General features: G+C 33.8%; 1 protein-coding gene across 2 annotated transcripts in view; it reads right to left on the reverse strand.

The window, feature by feature from the left end:
* Positions 1-22565, reverse strand: part of Dhx36 (DEAH-box helicase 36) — a 40347-nt gene continuing 17782 nt past the window's right edge. For both annotated transcript variants that reach the window (XM_046431543.2, XM_046431544.2), the window contains exons 10-25: positions 22147-22287; positions 21770-21872; positions 20957-21044; positions 20239-20294; positions 18681-18745; positions 17678-17821; positions 15522-15639; positions 14775-14873; positions 11017-11190; positions 10783-10869; positions 9911-9994; positions 7973-8072; positions 7789-7879; positions 5003-5123; positions 3911-4063; positions 1-3432 (exon numbers count right to left, since the gene is read on the reverse strand). In XM_046431543.2, coding sequence (XP_046287499.1) covers positions 3247-3432; positions 3911-4063; positions 5003-5123; positions 7789-7879; positions 7973-8072; positions 9911-9994; positions 10783-10869; positions 11017-11190; positions 14775-14873; positions 15522-15639; positions 17678-17821; positions 18681-18745; positions 20239-20294; positions 20957-21044; positions 21770-21872; positions 22147-22287 — 1810 coding nt within the window. In that variant the 3' untranslated portion in view covers positions 1-3246. The remainder of the gene's footprint in view (positions 3433-3910; positions 4064-5002; positions 5124-7788; positions 7880-7972; positions 8073-9910; positions 9995-10782; positions 10870-11016; positions 11191-14774; positions 14874-15521; positions 15640-17677; positions 17822-18680; positions 18746-20238; positions 20295-20956; positions 21045-21769; positions 21873-22146; positions 22288-22565) is intronic.

Below are 22565 nucleotides of genomic sequence, written 5' to 3' on the forward strand. Positions count from 1 at the left end.
CACATTCATAACAGCTTTATTCATAATAGCAGAAACACTGAAAATAAGTCAAATGTCCACCAACTGGTAAACAAATACTGTCATAATGATAAAGTGCAATACTGAACAAAAGAACTAACACATGCGCCAACACGGCTTATCTCAGAAGCTCTGCAGTACATTAAGAGAAAGAAGCTGGACACCAAAGACTATATACATGATTCCATTTATTGGAGATTCTAGAAAAGGAAAAACTGATGACAAAAAAGCATATGAATGGAGGCCAGGGAGAAGTGGGGAAGGGGAACTGCCTGCAAAGAATGAGGAAATATTTAGGCGATGTAAATATTCAGTATCAAGACTGTAGTGGCATTAATTACACAACTTTATACAGGTGACAAATTCACTGACTTATACACTTAAACCAATTAAGTTCCTTGTATACAAATACTTCAAAGTTTAAAAAAAGTATAGAAATATATCATAACATAACAAATGGTAACATGATTTAATTTCTATGTTGAATTTCCAAAGATTCTGTAGTGAGGATGGATTTTTTAAAAAAAAATCAGAATAAAAATGCCATTTAAAAACAATTAACATTATCACAAGTACATGATTATACAACATAATCAGAGTTGTTTAAAACTAAATATAAACTCAGAGCTAAGAATGGAGGGAAATCTACTATTTATTTACTCTGGATGAGGGGGTACTAAAATCCCTTCTAAAATTTTTCTACAATTAATAACTAGTAGGGGTGGACTTTTGTTTTAAAAATGCAGTAAAAATAGAGAATAGCTTGTAATTAACTGATATCAACTTATCCTGAGTTTTTGCCGTAATTAATAATTAAGCAGGTGTTATATGCTTTCTTTGTGTGCTTTTTAAACCTTATACAGTGGTTATTTCTTCCATGTTTTCCCCATATATGGCTGTTTCACTGTTAATTTTTCAAGTTATTCTCTATACTGTTCAGAATGGTAAGACATTTGATTTCTTAACTTAATGTCTTTATTCTTTCAAAATCTCTACACAGCAAATATAGAACTTATTTTCCATGAAGCAATGCCCTATTCTGTAAACAAAAGAAACAACATTAGGTAGCACCTTCAATAAGATTTCCAACTGCATCAGAAACAAGAAATAAACTAGAGGTAATAGTAACTGCTTTAATTTCTGTGAATCCCTCACCTATTAATTCTTCCTCAGCAGTTCTCCCATTCACAGGAAGACTAAACACCAGTTTGCAAAGATGGAATCAACTAATAATTTTTTTAAACAGAATCTTTAAATCCTGTCTTCCAAGACCATTTGGTCAAGTGACCAAGTAATTAAACTGTATGAGGGAAAAAAATCCCTACAAATAATAAACACTCTTCTAGAGCAAACAGGACTCGATGGTCACCTTGACTTTATGGGCAAAACTAATATGTACAATATTGTGACATAACTCAGTCCAGATACTCACTGTGGGAGACCAGCTGAGAGAATGGACTGAGGAGGCACAGCACATGTGACCCCTTGGTAGGCAATAATGGGTGACACACATTCCCAGAGATGGGAGTAGGAACTAAACCAGTGCCATTAATAGAACACCATACCATCATCAATACATCCCATCACCAAGGATACATTTACTCCTTTGGTTTCCTTGCAATTTATTGGAAGGCACAATGAAATCTGTATTCTTTAGGGTATAGCAGGATGCTCTCTCTGCGTTTTTTAAATACCTTCAGACATAAGGGTCAAAACTGTTACATCACAATAAACAGAAGGAGACCACAGCTCAATGACACTGTTTCAGTTAATATGCTTTCTGCCAAGTTAAAAATACTTTGCTAAAAGGGGCTTTAAAAAAAATGAGACTTATTCTATTAACATAAATCCATGTGTAGGCAGTTCTAGAATCACTTAAGTTCTGCAGCTCACCCAGCATGATCAAGGACTTTGATGTCCCCTTTCCACCCTGAGCCAACCTCAGAATATGGCTGTGTCCCCTTTCTGATCCTAAGTTGGCTACAGCAGTTCCCAGTATCAGATTATGACAAGACAATGTCCAAAGAAAGAGAGCAGAGTTTTCTCTTTTATGTCAATTAGCAAGAAAAATCTTTCTCAGACACCCTGTTGCAGATCACTTCTTAGTTGCTATTGCCATGGACAGACTCATGTACACGCCTTACAAATGACTTATAAAGGGAGTAAGATCACACACAATTGGCTCAGAACAACCTAATTCACTCTTGGGGAAGAGTTCAACATCTAAGGGCCCAAGGCCCCACAGGGATGGGGATACTTTTGACAAGAAAGCAAGAAGGGAGGGACAGAATGGCTATTGGAAAACAACCAACAATTGTTGTCAAAATCTGACAGGGCTGAAAACACACATTACCTGTCCTCACACTAGCTTCCATTGGCTAAGAAAGTAAAGCATGTGTTGAAAAAAAAAAAAAAGAAACCATACATTTAAAAAAATATTTCATGGATAAATAAGACTCAGTGAGGATATAGTATGTACCAGACACTAGTCTATGTGATTAACAGTATCAACATATTGTAGCCTCACAATTTACCTATATTTAAGAAAACAGAAAAGCCAAGTAACTTGCCTAAGACATCTAGTTAACTGACAGCTGAGATTGGAACTTGGTTAATCAGGGTGCAGACTCATGCTCTCTAATGCTGCCACATCATGCTGTACCAGGCATGAAGAGGAGGACCTGTATATTAGAAATAGCATAAACACCAAAGAAACCAAGGGAGGGTGGAGATGTAGAAACCAAGCGAAGTTAGCTGAGACTTTACATATTGTACATTTTATTAAATACTGGGCTTTAGTACAACAAATTTACTTCTGTTTTAAGTTTCATTTTTTTTTAAATGTGGCTGTGTTCAAATTCTTACCTGACCCTGCTTTCTGGCTAACCATTCATTTTTACTGGTTCTGCACTTAATTATGAACAGAAAATTAATTTTTTATAACAGAACAAAGGAATTTCTTATGGTACAAGACTCAGAGGAATAGTTCCAAAGAGTGGGCATGACCCAAAAGACTGTGATCAGAGAACATATTGCTTTTTATGGCATATTTAGAATAGCTACAGATAACATCATCAAGTCATGCACATTAAATCTTTACTACTCACTAAAGGCTTCTACCTTACAAATGAAAATTGGTCATGTCCCAGAGTTTGGCATTTAGCCAGAAGTTAAACCATGAGGAAAATGGTTGTCAAACTGGCTTTTCAGATCACCACAGAAAAGTTGTCAGCTGTAATATCCATCCTGGAAGCGTGGTGGAAAGTTCCTGGGAGTTGCCTTTTCCTGTGTTTTGATTAAGTCTGTAATAGCTGACAGGACAGCACAGTCTCTGGATTTCGTGTCCTTCCAGTCTACAGGATGAGGGCTTTCAATCTTCTCTCGTAGAAGGATATCCAGCTCCTTTCTTAATTCCTAAGTTTAAAAAAATTATATGTATTCAACAAAGGCAAGGTATATTATCCAACAATGTAACAGATAAAAATGACTTTAGTTCATACAAAGAGATTCACAAGCTATTACACACAAAAAAACATGAAATATTCAGTGAAAAACAAAGTGTGGTTAAAAAGTTCCAAATTTCATCAGACTGAGCCATTTTGAAGTTGGTCTGTTACTACCTCAAAAAACAACTTGAAGGGCTGGGGATTTAGCTCACTTGGTAGAGTACTTGCCTAGCACACACAAGGCCCTGGGTTTAATCTACAGCACCACCAAAAACAAAACAAAAAAAACCACAACTACTTAGAAAAACTGTGGATCAGTTTCTCAACACTACATGCTCTGCTGAAATCAAGCAAAAATCTTTACTGTATAACATATGAAACAAAACCACCAGATCACCTGCTGACTGGCACAGACATCTAAAGACAATCACATAGAGATCAGTCACCTTAACGAGATGGGCAATTCTTGCTGGAGACTGAAACACGATCCATTCATCTACAGCAATGGTTTCCTGGTCATTATCCTTCTGGATGGAAATATCACCTCCAAAGAACAAGAGACAGTATGGGGAAACTTCTGTGCAGTCATACAAGTATATCTGTAATGAGAATTAAAGTTAATCAGTGTATTTAGGAGTCTGAAAGGATGATTACCAGGCTAATTTGATAACATCATCAATACTGCTCTTATTCGTGATCGCCTTCTAAAGTATTTACGTATTTGCAATGCTGTGGTTCAAACCCAGGAAAGCCTTCGCCTCCTTATATATCAGGTAAATGGTATCCCAAGGAGTTATATTCCTACCTCCAAGAAATCTTTTTTTGAGGGGCTGGAGGTGTTTACTGGGGATTGAACTCAGGGGCACTCAACCACTGAGTCACATTCCCAGCCTTATTTAGTATTTTTTTATTTAGAGACAGGGTCTGAGTTGCTTAGCACCTCATCATTGCTGAGGCTGGCTTTGAATTTGCAATCCTCCTGCTTCAGCCTCCTAAGCCGCTGGGATTATAGGCATGTGCCACTGAAATAGAATTTTAAATGAAATATTCTTCATCAATCCAGAAAACACAGATTTCATATTTTTGTTTTAATTTAAAATACACTATTCTTTGGACAAAATATTTTATGAGTGTCAAAACCAAAACACTAGTGTAGCTGAAGTTATTTTTACCTATATATTCAGCATTTTAAAAATCATCTCATAAATAAACAGAATCCACTTAATATTCTGACCAGTACTTATGAGGTATACTGTTGTGCTAACAAAACTGTGCCCACAGTGTAAACTCCTGTACACCATAAAATGCAAGGATCTTTTGAAAGCAGGCTCTCAAAATCACACAAACCAAATATAACTATCTTATTTCATGAACACATAAAGTTCCACCACAATAGTTAAAAGCATAGGTTATCTGTTTAAAAGAATAAAGTTGCAATTTATGTGAGAAGCAAAATTATTCATTATTTTGAACACTATCCATTTATAAGGAAGTAAGGCTGATAGTTCAGATTTATAACTATTTAAATGTTCACTTACACTACTTGTTCTCATCTTCAGGTGATAGATAAGCCAGTTGTAGTGAAAATCTGTTTGCTCCACATTAACAGATTTAGGATGAAGAGCAACCAGGCCATCTGTTTTTGTGTAAACTTTTACCCTTTAAAAAAGTTAAAATGCAGTTTGTTAAGTTTTTTAGGAAATTCTTTTTTCCCCAAAAATTCCAAACATACCCCAGAACCAAAAAGTAATTCCACAGGTGAATTTTTGCAACATATAAATGTCAAAGTTTACATTTAAGAATGATTTTCTTAATGATACATGGGGAAATATCAGCTAAATAAGAACACTCTAAACCATATAACTAACTCTTCTAGGTGTTAATTACTCAATATATTACAAAAAAGCTAACACAATATTCCTTATTTTAAATATATACTATACCACTAAGAATGAAGAACAACAAAAAATCTGAAATAAATGACTAATTAAAAAGTTTTACAGGGTGTGTAAACAGATGAATACATACTAAAAACAGAATTTTGTTGAGAAGCGAGTTTTGATAAAACCGACTTAAAAGAATCTAACTTAAAATATGGTTAAATGGTCTTAGAGTCACTCAAATCCCTCAATTTCAAAACAGGAATATCTAGAATACATCTATTTTGACAGTTCAATATCGCAATTCTTACGGGGGATCTTTTCTTTAATAAGTTATCACAATTTATAAGAGCTTATAATATTATTCAGGAGTTTATTTTTAAATAGCAATGGAAATTTCTTGTATTCCATAAGAACATAAAAGCTATAATCCACAAATTCTTCCCAATTGCTTTTAAGAATATTTTTTAAGTTCTAAGAATACACAGTTATGAGATTCATTATTCAGAATAAATCAAATTATTTTTTCTGACCCAACAGTTAATTTAACCAATGTCATTCTACAACTATTGGCAAATTTCCACACAGCATCTGACTCTACAGCCTCAGACCCAGCAACCCAACACAGTACAGCAGGAAGGCGGACATACAGCACGTCAATGAGTGTGGCTGTGCTCTATTAAAACAAGTTTTTGGCCTTTAAGCCAGAATTTACTGACCCATCTATTCTAGAACAAAACAAAGCCAATCCAAAGAGAACTGTTTTTTCATAAATCCCTCCTAGAATGACAGAGGAAGATAATAAAATATTTGTTTTCAAAGAGTCTCTCTGATAACCTACCCATAAAGTTAGATATAAAGAAAATAATTTTTCAAAGTACTGTAGTTATATGACTTAAAATACAGATAACTCCAACCATAATGATGAAACGTCATCGGTTATCCATAATCTTATACCTTTAAATAGAGTTTCTTGACCTCAGCACTACTGAATTGAACTGGGTAACAATTAACTGTGGGGAGTTCATATGAGATGTTTAGCAGTACCCCTGGCCTCTTGTAAGCGTAAGCACTGTCCCAGTTTTGACAACCTTAAATGTCTCTACACATTGTCCAATATTCTCTGGAGGGGACAAATCACCCCCAGTGAAAACCACTGCCTCAAAACAGTGTTGGCATGCTGTATATTTTTTGCAAATATATTTGCAGTCTTTATTTTCAGGTTATAAATCACAAGGTATCCAACTTTGTGTATGTATACGTGTATGTTGTATTGGGGATCGAACCCAAAACTTTGCTCATATCAGATAAACACTTTACCTGAGCTACATCCCTAGCCCCTGTCTCTTTTCTTTTTAATTTTGAGACAGTTCTCAATAAGTTGCCCAGGTGGGCCTTGAACTTGGCAATTCTCTTGGCTCAACCTCCCAGGTGGGTGGGATTGCCCAAGCTTGGCGGGGTACCAAACATTTTCATTTAACATCAGTTTAATATCTTACATGTTCTTCAACAATGACTGTTTAAATGCCTACCTACAGAACTACAGGATCACAAAGCTATTAATTTCCCCATTGGTATTAGACACGTATGTTGTTTGCAATGCCACTAGTAAATTAAAATGCACAGTTATCAGTGCATTGGGTCAATGACTATTTTAATGACTCCTGATATATAATTAAAATCTAGACTTGCCTTCCAAAAGTATGGCAACAATTCACATACCACTAGTCATTGGTGACTTTCAGCTTCTCTGTACTTATGGAATTTACTTATTGGGCAGAAATATGCCTCACAGTTGTTCCCAATTACTACAGAGGCTATTTGTGTGTGTTTCTATACTAGATATACTTTATTTCTCAAAACAGTGAAATAACCACAAACTTATTTAAAGAGTTGTTATCCATTTTGCAATAAGAAAAATCACTGAAACAAACACTACTTAACCAATCTGCATGTAGGCACTTGTTTTTTAAAGCTGACTGGCTTTCAAATATTTACATTGGTATCATGTTAGTTTACTAACTTTCTTTGTAATTAATGAGTGATCAGATAGGTGACTCTTAGGATGTGTTCTGAGTTTGCTGCCTTCTAAGTGATGAAAATAAAGATGAAGCTGTGTGCGGTGATGCACACCTGTAATCCCAGTAGCTTGGGAGGCTGAGGCAGGAGGATCACAAGTTCAAAGCCAACCTCAGCAATTTAGCAAGATCCTGTCTCAAAAAAAAGGAAAGGGCTGGGGGATGTGAAGCAATCCTGGATTCATTCCCCAGTACACCCCCAAATATATATATATATATATATATATATATATACATATATATATGAAGAATATGGCCTAAATATGAGTAAGAACACTTTACAATTAAAAGCCCTATTAAATTAGAGGACTTCAAAAGTTCACGGAAGAGAACTGCAAGTAATCCTTAGTAATCTTCAATGCTTACATTTTTCTTTTTTTACCCAAATTTAGTCGAATTTTAGCAACTTTGGGATATAAACCAGCACAGATGACAGCTTTAATTATCTTCTCATTATCTAGGGGGGTGGAAAGGTAGAGGGGGAAAAAAAGTAAAATACTGAGACAATGGACAACAGTGCAAGTTATTTACACTTTGTTTTCTCCTTTACCTGAATTTATATTAGATTCTGGGTCTTTAGGATTTCTACTGCTTACAAATCCAGCTCCAAGAAGATGCTCAGCAAACTGTCCTTTCATGTTATGCAGCATCTAGAGAGCAATGGTAACAAGCAGAACCAGAACACTGTTCACACACTAGGGGTATAAAGCATATACTCATAAGTAAAGTTAATTATAAACTGTCCTTGCTTTATGAGAACACTTTTTTACAAAAATATAATATTTTAAAGGAGGTGTTGGCAAATATAAAAACTAGGTTTTGTCAATAGAATGCTATTGGAACACAGTCACATCGTATCATTTACATATTGTGTAAGGCTGCTTTTGAATTGTAATTATAAAGATGAATAATTCAACACAGACTATACAGCCTGAAAGCGTGAAGTACATTCTGGCCTTTTATAGACAAAGTTTGCAAATCACTGATATTTAAGGATTATTTCATTTTGCAAAAAAGTCATCAATAGAATTTCAATAACTGCTCCTCACTCCATATTTTTTTTTAGGGGGGGTGAACAAAACACAAAATAACCAACATTAACCAACACCCATATTTCTGTTACTAAGAATGAACTCTTGTTAATGAATGGGCACATACACTTTTAAGAAAATTATGATTTGAGTACAAATTTGAGTACATGGCTCAGTAAAAGCATTCAAAAAATAGAAGTACTAATGAAGAAACTTCCCTCATCTCAAGTATCTTCAGATATAATCATTATTAAGTAGATATTCATTATGCAGAGATGTTAACAAATTATATCCTAATAATGAGATCAGTTTTAAAAACAATAGTTAACTTCAGTTCAATTTGAAGAAACTACAGACATGAAAGTGAACAGTCATTAAATGAGTCTACGGTTTCATATCCCAAGAAAGATTTTCTACAGAATTCCTTTTAAGCTTAGGAGATTATAAAACAGACTTGGGTCACCTCTATGCAAGATTTCATTTTCCTATCTACTGTTCCCTATAACTGACTTTGTCATCTTGGTTCCTATTACCATTCAGGATAAAGATCTTTACATTCTGCTCTGTATGTATAACTCCTTCACCCCTTTACTCCTTTGTGTAAGTTCTCTATATAAATAAAAGTACACTACCAGCTGACTCAGCGTGTGTTCTCCATTCCTTAAATCTTCATTTGATTCAACTCTTAGTAAGAAGCATTTCACTATCAATGAGTTTTTCAAAAGCTCACAGGCACAGTATCTCTTGAGGGCTTTCTTAAATGCTCATCCTTTGTCTTTAGTTGAATTAGTATCTTTAATGGACATATCTCAACACTTCAATTAAGTCATCTTTTATACTTCTAATTCACTTTATTTTTTCCATTTCAGAGGAAGTCCTTTACTTGTTTCTGAATATTCATTTATACACGATTTCTATATAGAGATATCTACTGTCCTCGTGATGTATAAGTCCTGTCTAAAAATTTTTTATTATTTAACTGCTTTAAGTTTTGTCCTTTTTAGCTAAATCCATAAACTGACCAACTCAAGCCTTTCTTCTATGGCAATAATTACTTTCAAGGGTGTCCATTTTGTTCTTTATGATTTTCTTTTGGTCTTCAATTTGGGTTCCTAGCTCAGCAGTCTTCTACTGGCTTATTTTCTTTCATATGCTTTATGAAATACATATTCACATTAAATTATTTCATATCATAAAATGGTTAAGATTTCTTCTGTTGAAAGATGCTAGGTTCCATTCATTTTTTTCTTTAGCCTCAATATCTTTCAGAGTTGTCAAGTCACTTTTCAGTTTGCTAATGACTGAGCATTTTTTAAATTAGGCTGAATTCTTCATTCATATCTCATACAATTTATACATACACTTTGTACATATCACATCTTACTACATATCCAGTTATACAAAATGGATACAGATATACTCCAATGTGGTAATTACTGCAAAACATTCATCATTACCTGCAGTGTGTTTGAGGACAGAAAATACTCCCAGCAGTAGTCCTTCTCATATCTAAAACCACGCCGCCTAGCTTCTTCCCAGCCCTATGGGGCAAAAAAAGAAGAAATCTACTCATAGCAACCCCTGGAGCAAAGATTATTTACTAGTTTCCTTCTTTATTTAATAACAGTCTAATCTTCCATTGATGTTTCATTTTATTTGTAAAAAAAAATTCAAAGAATTTCAAAATTTATAAAGTAAAAATCACACTTATGATGCTGGTCCCTAAGAAATCTGTCACTCAAGTTCCAGGTTTTTATACAAATAAGTAAAAGTCAAAGAGTAAGAGATTGTGTACTTTACACAAAATGGCATCATACCATACATAACTGGACTAAATGCCACCTACATTTTCAAAGAAGAGTATTAAAGATTTCTGTTCAGGTAAGCCTGACTTACAAAAGCAGAAAACATTTTCCTAATCTAAATCATGTACATGGTTATGATATTCTATCAAAATGTTAAATCTGAATACAAGAGTAATTGATTAATGAATAAAGACTGTCATATAGGTCAGTAAGACAAAAATACAAAAGAATGATAACAAATATAAAAACAAATTCATTTGGTTTATTTGTACCTGCTCCCCCCAACCAAAAAATAATAATAATAATAATTTTTAAATAATCCTTTTTCCAAAAGGGTAAATGTAACAGTCTATTTCAAAACTAAAAATAAATTATTTTTTCAAATGTTCGCCTAATTTCAAACATTCTTAGCCCTTCCCCCTGAATCTATAATATAGATTTTTAAAAGTTAAATATGCTCCTGTTCTACTGTCAGCTTTGCACTTGAATACAATCCAGAACAAGATCTTTTTTTCTTTTTTTACCTCAAATGCATTCACAACGGTCAGGTGATCACTTCTAGTTTGCTTTGCCAATTCCTTTCTTCTTGCATCTGCAATCTTTTCTTTACCCTAAAATAAAAATTTAAAAAATCAATTTAAATTGTTCTGATACTATAACAAAGAATATTCTAATAAAAAGGTGCTGAAAAAATATTACACAAACAACTGCAATTTTCTGTATCTAAAAATGCACATCCTTTATTCCGTCCTTCTTACCAATGGAATGACAAAGGGATCTTTGAAGCTGAGACTAGCAGCAATGGTGAGCACTGGGTCTAAGCAGCAGAAGAGAGCGCCAAAAAGAATCATCTTCCCAATATGTGGCTCAACTGGTAACCGGGCTAAGTGGACTCCAAGAGGTGTCAGTTCTTCTAGTTTATCCAGAGCATTCTGTAAAGAAAGTTTATTTTAAAAATAGACATGGTAAAGCATTACATTAAAGCTATTTTAGTTTTTTTCTTTAAAAAGATAACTTAATGCCTCAATATTGTTGTTTCAATTTTCTTCATCAAAACATAAATTATGATGTCATTAAAGGTTAGAAAGTTATTTAAATAATAACAAAATTAGTCCACAATCTGGCTTTGTTGGAAATGGTATGAGAGAAATAACAAACTAGCAAACTTTCAGTCAAATAAAGAAAATCACCCAATAAAGCACAAGAGTGGTGGAAAAAAGAAAAAAAAAGATGTGACTATATATTTGGATGAAGCGTAGAGCCCCTAGATTCTACTAGTTTAGGTGCTAGGAGATAGCAAGGCAGAAGATAAAAGGCCTATCTAGAACCATGGGAAATGGGAATGACTTCTGCTCTGATTTCCTAGTCTCTGGTCCAACCATACTTGTGGACAGCTAGAAAGTGGCCTGATGAAACCAAGAAGCTAAGAAAGACCTATAAGAATTAAAAGTCTAAAATATGGATTCGGGGAGGTAAGCTCAGAGGTCAGGCCTCTTTTCCTGGCAGAATAATAAATGCTCTCTGGACGCAAATACAAACAAGAATTTTTTTTAAGAAAAAAAGAAATCCATAAGCATCCCACTGGACACAAATTTCTAAATACTTAGGGAGGGAATACCACTGATCTTAAGAAAAGCTCTCATAGACAGTAAAATCATAATAGCCCTAATTCTTGAACCTAGTGTTAATACCTAACTCTGACAGAGACATTTGAGCAAAGGAAAACTACTAAATAATTTTACACATGAAAAATACAAAATACTGCAAAGGCAAGTGAATCCTAGCAACTGATTTCAGAAATGAAAACTGGCTTAACATCTGAAACATCAAAATAATTCAACACATAAATAACAAAAACTCAAAAGCAGAAAAAATATAGTTACTAGTATAAATGCATTTTGCGGCATTAATAATTATAAACAAGGTCAATATTAAAAAATGAATTTTCATTTCTATCAGACTTACAAGAAAAGGAAAAACCTAAAAGTTAGTGTAGAATCCAAACATACCACTAACCTACAAATAAATCTTTAAAAATACACATAAAACCCTAAAAATGGAAATTCTAAATCAAATAAAAGGAAGATGGTAGGTACTGTTCTTATTAATAACACATTATAAATGTCAATTCTCCCCAAATTGCTAAATCAGTATACCCCTGGATGAGGATAGAAACATAACCAATAGATTGCCTAGAAAGAGATGAACAAATCCATAAACACTTGATCAATGACAAAGGCCTCAGAATAAAACTGGATAGATACTTCTATAAAGGGTATCTGATCAAAAAAATCTTCATAATTAAGTAAGAAGACATGCTGTGGGGCAAAAAGCAATAACCTTTAAGACTGATATATTTGACTGGATTAAAGTCAGGCATTGGTTTATCAAGACCTTAAAAAAAAGAGGAAAAAAACAGATATGTGCAATATACAATGACAAAGGGTGCAGACTGAGTCCCTGAGAAGTATATCTCATCTTCAACCCAGCAGAAAAACAGGGACCAACAATTTGTAGAAAGGACTTTCCAATGGACAATAAACATGAAAACCGCCCACAAATTCATGGAAATGAGAATTAAAACCACAAATTAAAACATCTGCATACCTAACCAGTATGGCTAGAGTAAGGCCGGTAATACCCAGGTTAGTGAAGCTACAGAGCAATAATGAGAACTCTCCCATAGGATAAATGCAAGTGCTTTGACAACTCTGGAACATTGCAGGGCAACATCTACCAAATTTTATCATACATAATGCCGCCTTATGACCCAGTGGATTCATACCTAAGTATATACCCATGAACATTCTCACCAGGAAACACTTATTGAATGTTCATACCAGTGTATATACAGTAGCACAATATAGGCCATGACAATAATATATGCCAAAGAAATGAAAATGAATAACAGCTAAAAGCAACAGTGCACATGAATCCATAAAGTTAAATTAAAGAAACCACAACTCTATTTCTCCCGCCCAAAGCAGGGGAAAAAATCCGTAATCTTATGTAAGATCATGTGAAGTTCATAGAATCGACAAAATTAAACTGAATTCTTTACAGGAATGCACGTTTGTAGGAAAAACCACAAAGAAAAAGAATCAAGGGGTTACTATTAGTCATGACAGAGGTTAGCTTCAGGATTAAGAGACAGGAGCAACTGGAGAGATCAGGAAGGTGGATTGTACCACACTACTGATGTCCATTGCTTCTCAACACAGGCACCAGCCCATGCTTACTTTGTGGTGCATCCTTAAGGTACACAATCTAACTTTGCTCACTTTTGCTAGATGTGCATGATGCTGTATTTCACAATAAAGCTTTTTAAAACTGGACCTCAGTCCCTCCTACAAACAGCTACAAAAGGCTCTTTTATTCAGTCAGGAGACAGGAAGTCATCTCATTCAGGATTCAGAGTCCAGCTGATTCCTCTGGTTGTCTATTGATTCTCTGATAACCACCTAGCTCTCCACACCTACTCCTCAATTCCAGTAATATCACTAAACTTAATCCAATTCCAAGAGATCAGTGCTTTTTTGTTTAAGCACTATTATGTGGTTCCAATATATTTAAATTACCAAATATTACCTACATGAATGGATTCTGAAAACTTATGAAATATGTAAAAATAAGTCTTTGCCAGCCTCCAACCCATCACTAACCATGAGAATTTATAGCAAAGACAGAAATGTCCTATTTCTGTGCTGTCCGGTATGGTTGCTGTATATGCTACTGAGCATTTGAAATGTGTGAGTAGAACTGAGATACAGACTATCTAAATTAATGCATAATTTAAACTGGCACATCTGGCCTCATGTATAGTGGACGTCTCAGCTTTAGCCCTGTGGGCCTTCTGCCCAGGTTGGGCATTAACTTGCAGCCACTCCTGAGCCTCTCTGGCTATTCCTCTGCAGAAGTGTCTACCCACTCAGTGGTCAATAAACTGAACGTGGTTTCTCAAACCACTAATCTCACAAAAAGTAACTAATGAAATCAGAAATAAGCAATAGTAAAATGCCAGGTTGAAGACTAGTATTTTGGAGAAAGACTACATGCTAGTATTTCTTCAAAAAACATGTAAGAGTTGCCTTTATAAAATGACCATGCTATCATTAAATTATGTGGATGTGATAAAAAATTATATTAATAAGAAATAATAGAATAAACCAACGAGGTTTATTTCAAGAATCTACAAAAAGAGCATACTTGAAAAATTTCAAAATGTCACGCAATTTTAAATCAGGCCTCCAATGGGGGAAAAAAAAAAGTGTAGAAAGGGCCCAGTATCCTAAGAACACAACAAAAGTATCATTTTATAACTTTCTAATTCACATCATGTATACTAAACTGAGAGCCACATGGTTAGTCAGAGTCAACACTGCACCTTCCTCCAGTCTATTCTGCAGTAATATGTTTTATAATTAGTTGGCTTATCTGCTCTGACACTCTGACTCAAAGTTAGATTAAAAAAAAAAAAAAAAAGAAAGAAAGAAAACAAACAAAAAGCCCAACTTACCAGTTCCATCAGGTGTTTTATGGACAGTAACACTGCCTCATTTGATGGTGGATCCATTAACCTACTCAGAAAATAAGCAATTCCACCTAGTCTTAAAATCTGGGGAAAGAAAATATGATTAAACATATGTCACACATCAACATAATTATTTAGCCCTACCTATATGGATCTCTCAAACAAAACACTAATCTTACAATTTTCGAACTAGTTATTTTACCAAAATGAATTATTATGTGTGATTTTATTAAAACATGTTTAAAAACCTATATACTGCTTTCTACCAACAACTTTGTTAGTGAGAAAAGTGGTAGCCCGTTAAAATCTCAACACGTTAATTATTATCTTCAAAATAAGGCTAGTTATATCAAAATATGTAAAATAAGATGCTAAAAGAGATGAGTAACATATAACAAGGAAAAGATATCTATCATAAGAGCAGCTAACATTTATTGAGCACTCACTGTATCAGAAATTCTGAGAATTTTATATGAAGAGAGATAATCTGCCCAGTAATAGAAGGAGCTTTCAGAGGGCAAGGGGGATCCAGAGAGGCAGCCATGCTCCACAGCAATACTTGATTTAAAACTCGTTAGTACACAACTCAAGGAAATTTGGTGACACAAGCAAAAACAAGTATACAGTAATAATTCCTTCCTGAAGATTAATATATTAACATCTTCTAAACAAGATGTTGAAAATAAAAACACTACTCTCCACTTTGTTTCTTAACTATGCCACCTAATTTACCTTTATCTGCAAACAAAGTTCTTCCAAAGGTGTTCTCAGAATCTCTGGTAGTTGATAATCATCCAGAAGACTTGCTCTCAGGCCATTATACAGGTGATAGCAATGCCCAGGTTGAACTCTTAAAAAAAAAAAAAAAAAAAAAGGTTATCAATGACTTTTAGAACTCCAAATAAGAGGAGGAAGGGAAAGCAGCCAGTATAATATCTACTTCTCATAAAGCATGTTAATTACTATTTCAATTCTATGAATCCTATTTCATTCTTCTCCTCTGTTTGGAATAAAATCCTAAATCCTCTATCCCAATGTCCTGAATTGTTTGTCCCGTCTTTCACTTTTTAACTTTATTCTGTCTTAAATTAATATGTAGTAACTGTACATATTTCTGGGATTCAGTGTGTTGATATTGAGCAAACCAAATAACTGGCATTTCCATCTCACTTTCATTAATGCAAGTGTGAAGCTTCTCAGAGCCTCTCTTCCAGCTCTTCAGAAACTATGTAATGATACTGTGAATCGTAGTCACCCTACAGTGAACTAGAACTCGTAACTCCTAATTGTATTTAAGTACCTGCCATGTCCCAGTTTAAGAAAAAAATTAAGGCTCCCTTCCCTCTTCCAATAATTTGGTTCTCTATTTCTGATGGATTCCAGACTACTATGCTTAGTAACAGCAATCTATTTAAGCCAAGGCCAAGAGGTACAACACAACCTCAACCTCAACTATGCCTTGAAAGTTTTTTTTTTTTTTTTTAAACAAACACTAGTATTACATTAACGTGTGTGTGTGTGTGTGTGTGTGTGTGTGTGTTTAAAGATTTTAAATACATTTTATTCAGTGACTTCTCAGAGGGTCCCTGGAATTTTTTGTTTTATGTTTGTAACTAGTGAAAAGTATACTATTTTTTGGACAACGATGAGGACAAATGTGAAGGGATGACAGTAACGCATACATTTTCAAACGGAATAAATATTTCTATAGGCTGTTTCTGCTGTAAGAATAAAAATAAAATCTAAAAATCTTAGTTATTTTTGCCAAGTCTTTCTAGACCCACCATTATATAACATGTCTGAGAAAGACCCTACTAGATACTAAGAGTACATCCATTGAGGACGATACACGATGGCGTTTTCTGGCCTCCAAAATAGCCACCTATCTAAATTGGGCTTTGCTAAAGGAATAATTTTGGTTCAACAACATCAACTGCATAATCTTTTAATTGGCTGACTGGAAATCAAATTCTACTGAGAAAATCCATGAAGGTTATAATAGGTGAGTCAAAACTTTACAGATATAGTACAAATTTAAAACAAAATTCCAGTAATCTCACTGGGATGATAAAATGGTCAACAAGGTTTCTTTTAACTCTCCTTTTCTTAAATAGTCCATATATAAAGATTAATGGATATCTTTTCTTCCTGTAAGAAGCAAAAGAAAAATTCTCTTCTGCAACTCCAGAATGATTCTATCACTCATGAATGAGTGTAAAACTATTGTAGAATACACATTTCTAAGTCCAATTATTTCTCAAGGCAAATAATTTTCCCACCATTGAGTGAGAAATTTTTACTTTATATACTACTACCACATTAATGCAGAAAAGGTACTTTCCTTGTTTTTCTCCTAGTAACTAATGTTTTTCTCCTGGTAACATTCTAGGAGCCTAGAATGTGGAGCCAGAGGGCCCAGAAATAAAATCCTGGCTCTGTTACTTAAAAAGCTGTGTGACTTTGGACACATTACTTCTATCTTTATTTCCTTACTCTTACAAATGGAGACAATAGCCTATTACATGCCACTGTGGTGAGGATTAAGCAAAGTCAATACATATGACCTAACACTCAAATAGTATTAGATGTTATTATGATTAATATGCACTTTATAAAAGGGAATGGAAACAAGATTATAAAAAATATTAATTTTAGTTAAACAGACTGAAGAATTGGAGGTAAAATATTCATAAAGTAGAAAACATGGCAGATACTCTTCCAAATCCAAATAAACTATAAATAAAAACAATTTTCTCACTTAAAAATATGTCATAGTAAGTTCAAAATAATATGAAAGGTGACTCTTCCAATAAATATTTTAAATCACAACATATTTTGCTACACAAAAACTATATTTTCTAAAGGCTTTGAATGAAGTCCCATCTTACCTTCCAGCTCGACCTTTCCTCTGTTTGGCATTAGCTTTACTAACCCACTCGGCAGACATTGTGCTGATGTTGTTCTGAGTGTCAAAGTGTGTCTCTTTAATTTTTCCTCCATCTATCACATAAACTACGTCATCTATGGTAATGCTGTTTGGAAAATAAAACAAATTATCAGACATCAAATGCTCTATTAATCTATAAAAGACCTACTATTTTTTCTTTTTTTGTATCAAGTATTGAACAGGGATGTATAACTACTGAACCACATCTCCAGCTGGTTTTTATTTTGAGACAGGGTCTCAGTAAGTTGCTTAAGGCCTTGCTAAGTGGCTGAGACTGGCTTTGAACTTACAATCCTCCTGCCTCACTCAGACTCCTGAGCTGCTTGGATTATAAGCATGTGCCACTTTGCCCTACCAAATAGGGTTACTAGATCAAGTTGTACTTTGCAGCTCAGGATTTCCACCAATCTTCTCAAACTTACCAACACTACAAGATCAAGCACCTAACAGTGGGCAGCATGAGTGGCAATTCCTACTGGCCCACAACCACACTTCATAGCTTTTCTGGCCTTTTCATACCGAGCTCTATGGGCACCAAGTGCCATGACTTGGTATCAGTTTCTATAGGTAAAATGTTCCAGCAACCAAACTGTATATTAGTACCTCCAAGAGAACATAAGAAATTTTAAAGCTTGTATGTAATAACACCTAATACCAAATAGTAACATTACCCAACGAGGGAAGAGGCAAAAAGACCTAAATTTATCTCAGCTCCCATGCTTTGTTATGAAAGGTCTGAAAAGGATATCACTTAAAATGCTGTTTTAATGAGAGAGCTAAAAAATGACAGGTATTATAAATAAAACAAAATAAAGCTATGCTTACCACTATGACTAAGTTAAACGGAAAATATTTTTAAGTAATTACAAAAATCTGGTAGAGAAAACAAGGCTAGGTTTATTAATAATTCATGTCATCAATAGTGATATTTAAATTCTCTTTACCTAGTCTCTGCAATGTTGGTAGCAATTACTATCTTCCGAACACCAGGAGGAGTTCTTTTAAATACCTGTAAAAATAAATACATCAAAATCCCAAAAGTAGACTACTTTATATTACACTATTACTTTAGCTACTGTTCACTGTTAACACTGTGTTGGTTAGATGACATGTATCCATAGACGTATTTATGAAGTATCCTTCATTTTCAATACTACAAAATTCTTCTCTTAGTAAATCAGTTCCCACAGATGTAATTTTATCAAAAACAGCATTGCAAACACTAAAAAAGCATTGCAAATAAAATGTGCTTTATATGTATATAAAAATATCTTGAACATAAAAGAGGATTTATTTAAGTGAGACGGGACAGAGTTCCTGAAGGATGAGAGGGAGACAACAGGGGTTTCCCTATAACACATCTTTTAACAAAAGCTTGAGGGTGTGAGGCAGAGGAAGAGAAGTACAGTTTAAGGGTAAGAACTATAAGATAAGCAATGGGTAAGAACATGGGACCAGGAGACAGATGCCTAATTCATCAGACTGGATGTCAGCTGGCTATAACACTGTGTATCAGTTTGAGAGTAGATTGGAATAAAAACTCCTCTACAAAACTGACTCATAAAAATAATACTGTCCTTGACAATGCTACCAACGGATCAGACAGACAGGTGTCAAGCAGTACTGGCTGTACTGCATATACTTATACAATAATCAATAGAGCAAATGTCATTTCTTAACACATATTCTCCAGCAAAGAAATACATTCTTTACTAAATTCAGAGGTCAAAGAGGTATAGCCACACTGGTACTCTTCCATCCAGTCTTTGATATCAGGAGTTAATGCTTCCCACCTTTCTTCCCTCACCCATGTACCTGTATCTAATTCAGCTAGCTGAATCTTAATCAGAGCTAAGGTACCCACAAATAGAGTATTTAAAGAGTCTTAATATTTTCCTACAAAAAGAAGAGTGGAAAAAGTAGAGGGAAACAAGATAGATTTTTCTGATCAATTTCTTTCTCCTATGGCCTGAAACACTGTAATCCAGAAAAACTGCCTTTCCTCTGAGATTGAAGAGTTCATTCTAATTAGGGAAACCTTTGTATCTGACAGAGCTAAGATTCATCATATGTCACTGACAAAAAAGGAACTCCCATGCCTGCTAATATATTAATTGTGTTAAATGAATATCTCAAACATCAAGCTGTATTATGTCACAGAGAACTGTTTTCTAGGTTGTGTTTTTTTAGTGATATTCACATATCTTTTTCTTTTATTCAGGAAACCCAACAAGTTAGGTAAACCAATTCTTTAAACTTTTGCCTAATGTTGACAGAACTAATGTGATTTGTGGATTACCTTCTGTTATTCAACTTTTTGTGCAAACATCCCCTGAAAACTTATTTGCAAAGGTTCTCAAGGAAGTATTTGTTATAATGGATTACTATTTGAAAATGTTCCTTAAAAAAAAAAACAAAAAAAAAAACCAAAGAAAACACACAACAAGCAGTTAAAACTTGTATAGTTGGAAAGACAAAGAAAAACTAAATTTTACAACATACCTGTGTCTGGTTTACTGTAGGCATCAGCGAATGCAAAGGTATAATAATAAACTTATCTGAAAATTAAAAAAGTAAATTGAACTTTTTGATAAAGAGATAAAGACTCATCAAACATATGAAATAATGAATTCAGATACTGAATCACGTAATATTTAATTTACATTTCTACATAATAATCAGATCAACTTAGTTTTCTAGAATTTTTGCTTTCTGAGTACTCTAGCAGGATCTAATTGACATTTTATTTTGTTAATTTACTTTGTGACAATGAGCATTTCTCCCAAATTCTTAAAGAATGCTCAAAAGCTGGAGTGATCCTTTCAAATTTCACCAATAAATGTTATTAACTCTATCCCCATCATTATTCAAACTTGTACTAGGTGAAAAAAAAAAAAAGAAAAACCCCAATACCAACATTTTAACTCAAGAGCTTAACTTTGTTAGGTAAATTTAGAAAAAGAGGTAAAATATTCTCTTCATAATGCTAGATAAAGAGCTTCACTACATACCCAGAAGCTTCACTTGTGATTCAGACCTTTTAGAAGACCCCAACTTGTTATTTAAAAAAACAAAAACAAAATAATAACAATGTAGATTTATATCATCAAGTTTCTTCACTGAGGTAGCTACAGAAATAATACTTCCTTAAGTTAAAGGGAAAAAAATACATGTTTCAACTATTGCTGTTAAATTACTATAAAATATATTAACATAATACCTGATTTAAACATCACTTGGGACATCAAGAGATCATGTAATGTGCTGATGTTGTCCCAGCCTGGTAGAAAGACCAGTATTGCACCATCCTATGTAGAGGAGAAATAACTATTACAAAGGATGACATCAACAAAACATGCTACATCATAAAATTCTGTACATACTTAAAAATTATACTAGCTCTGGATAATTTTATTAATATCTAAAAGCATTCAAGATCTTATTGATTGATCAACTGTGGTACTGGGGATTAAACCCAGGATGCATACCACTGAGCTACATCCCCAGCCCTTTTACATTTTTATTTTAAGACAGTCTCTAAATGGCCCCTGTTGGCCTCCTGCTTACCCTCCCAAACTGCAGGTGTACATTACCATGTTCAGCTACAAAATCACTTTTAGAAATATGATTTATAATCCAAAGACTTAATTTGTTTAGTCTTTTCTTTAGATAGGTCAAATTCCCAAATTCTTTGATATTTTGAGATTATTTCTAGTGTCAAAACAATTTCAACAAATCTAGTCTTTTTATTGGGAAAAAATTTTGCTAACTACATCTGGGACTTTTTTTCTATTAATCATTGCTTTATAATTTATAATACAGAAAAATGGAATTCATTCAGTCAACTTCATGTATGCACATAATTTGATTAAACTCATTCTCCAGTACCTTTCCTTTCCCTCATCCCTTCCCTGATCCATTTACTTCTACAAATGTATTTTTTGAAAGCATTTAGAAAATTATTCTTTTCACGGTTTTAATGATAATAAAATTAAAATGGTGCCACTTGAAGAAAAAAATAAACAAAACTAACCTCTTCTTCCAAAACAATGTACCGAATAAGGGCAGCAATCAAATTCAGATCAACTTTATCATCATCCATCATTTCTATAACATCTACAGTACTTGCAGAATACCTATCAAAATTAAAAAGAGTGTCATGAAGTACTTGATAGTTTCCTGTGGTTTAATGTACTATAAAAATTTACTTAATCTATAAACAAACAACAACAAAAAAAACATCAACAGAAACATGCTGAAACAATAAATAGCATTTAAAAGTTACACTGGCATTGCTTAGCTGGAATGAAATTTACAAAACTTTCAAGCATGCAAAAATAAAAAGACTACTTGACATTTTGTTCAGCGATTCAGCCACAGTGGTCTCACCTTCAAATAACATAAACTCACCTTCTTCGCAGTTCCCTGATGTAATCTGGCCATCGTTCTTTATAGATTGCTTCTTTTTCTTCTTTTTCTTGTCTATTTACATGTCCTTGCATGAAACCCCTCTTAAACTGGGATCTCTGTTCTTTTTGTTCTGGAACATATCTGAAATAAAAAGAATCTTCAACATTTTCACATTTTTTAAAGTCTCTGGTTCTAACTAACATCATCTGAAGCTTTTTATAATGAGGATTTATAAAAGGGTCCTAAAGAACATTTTTACTATAATTTCCAGTAAAAAATATAAAAATATCAATTTTCGGGAGGTGTTCATTAAATGAAACTTGACAAGTCAGATAATAATCATTCTTCTCTACTGGAGTATATAAACCTCCAGACACACCTTTAGCAGTCAAAATAAAAAATACTAAAGAAACTTTTAC

Source organism: Marmota monax, unplaced genomic scaffold (genome assembly GCF_021218885.2).
Source record: "Marmota monax isolate L192 unplaced genomic scaffold, Marmota_monax_Labrador192_F-V1.1 WCK01_AAM20220418_F8-fsc00022, whole genome shotgun sequence".
Taxonomy (NCBI): domain Eukaryota; kingdom Metazoa; phylum Chordata; class Mammalia; order Rodentia; family Sciuridae; genus Marmota; species Marmota monax.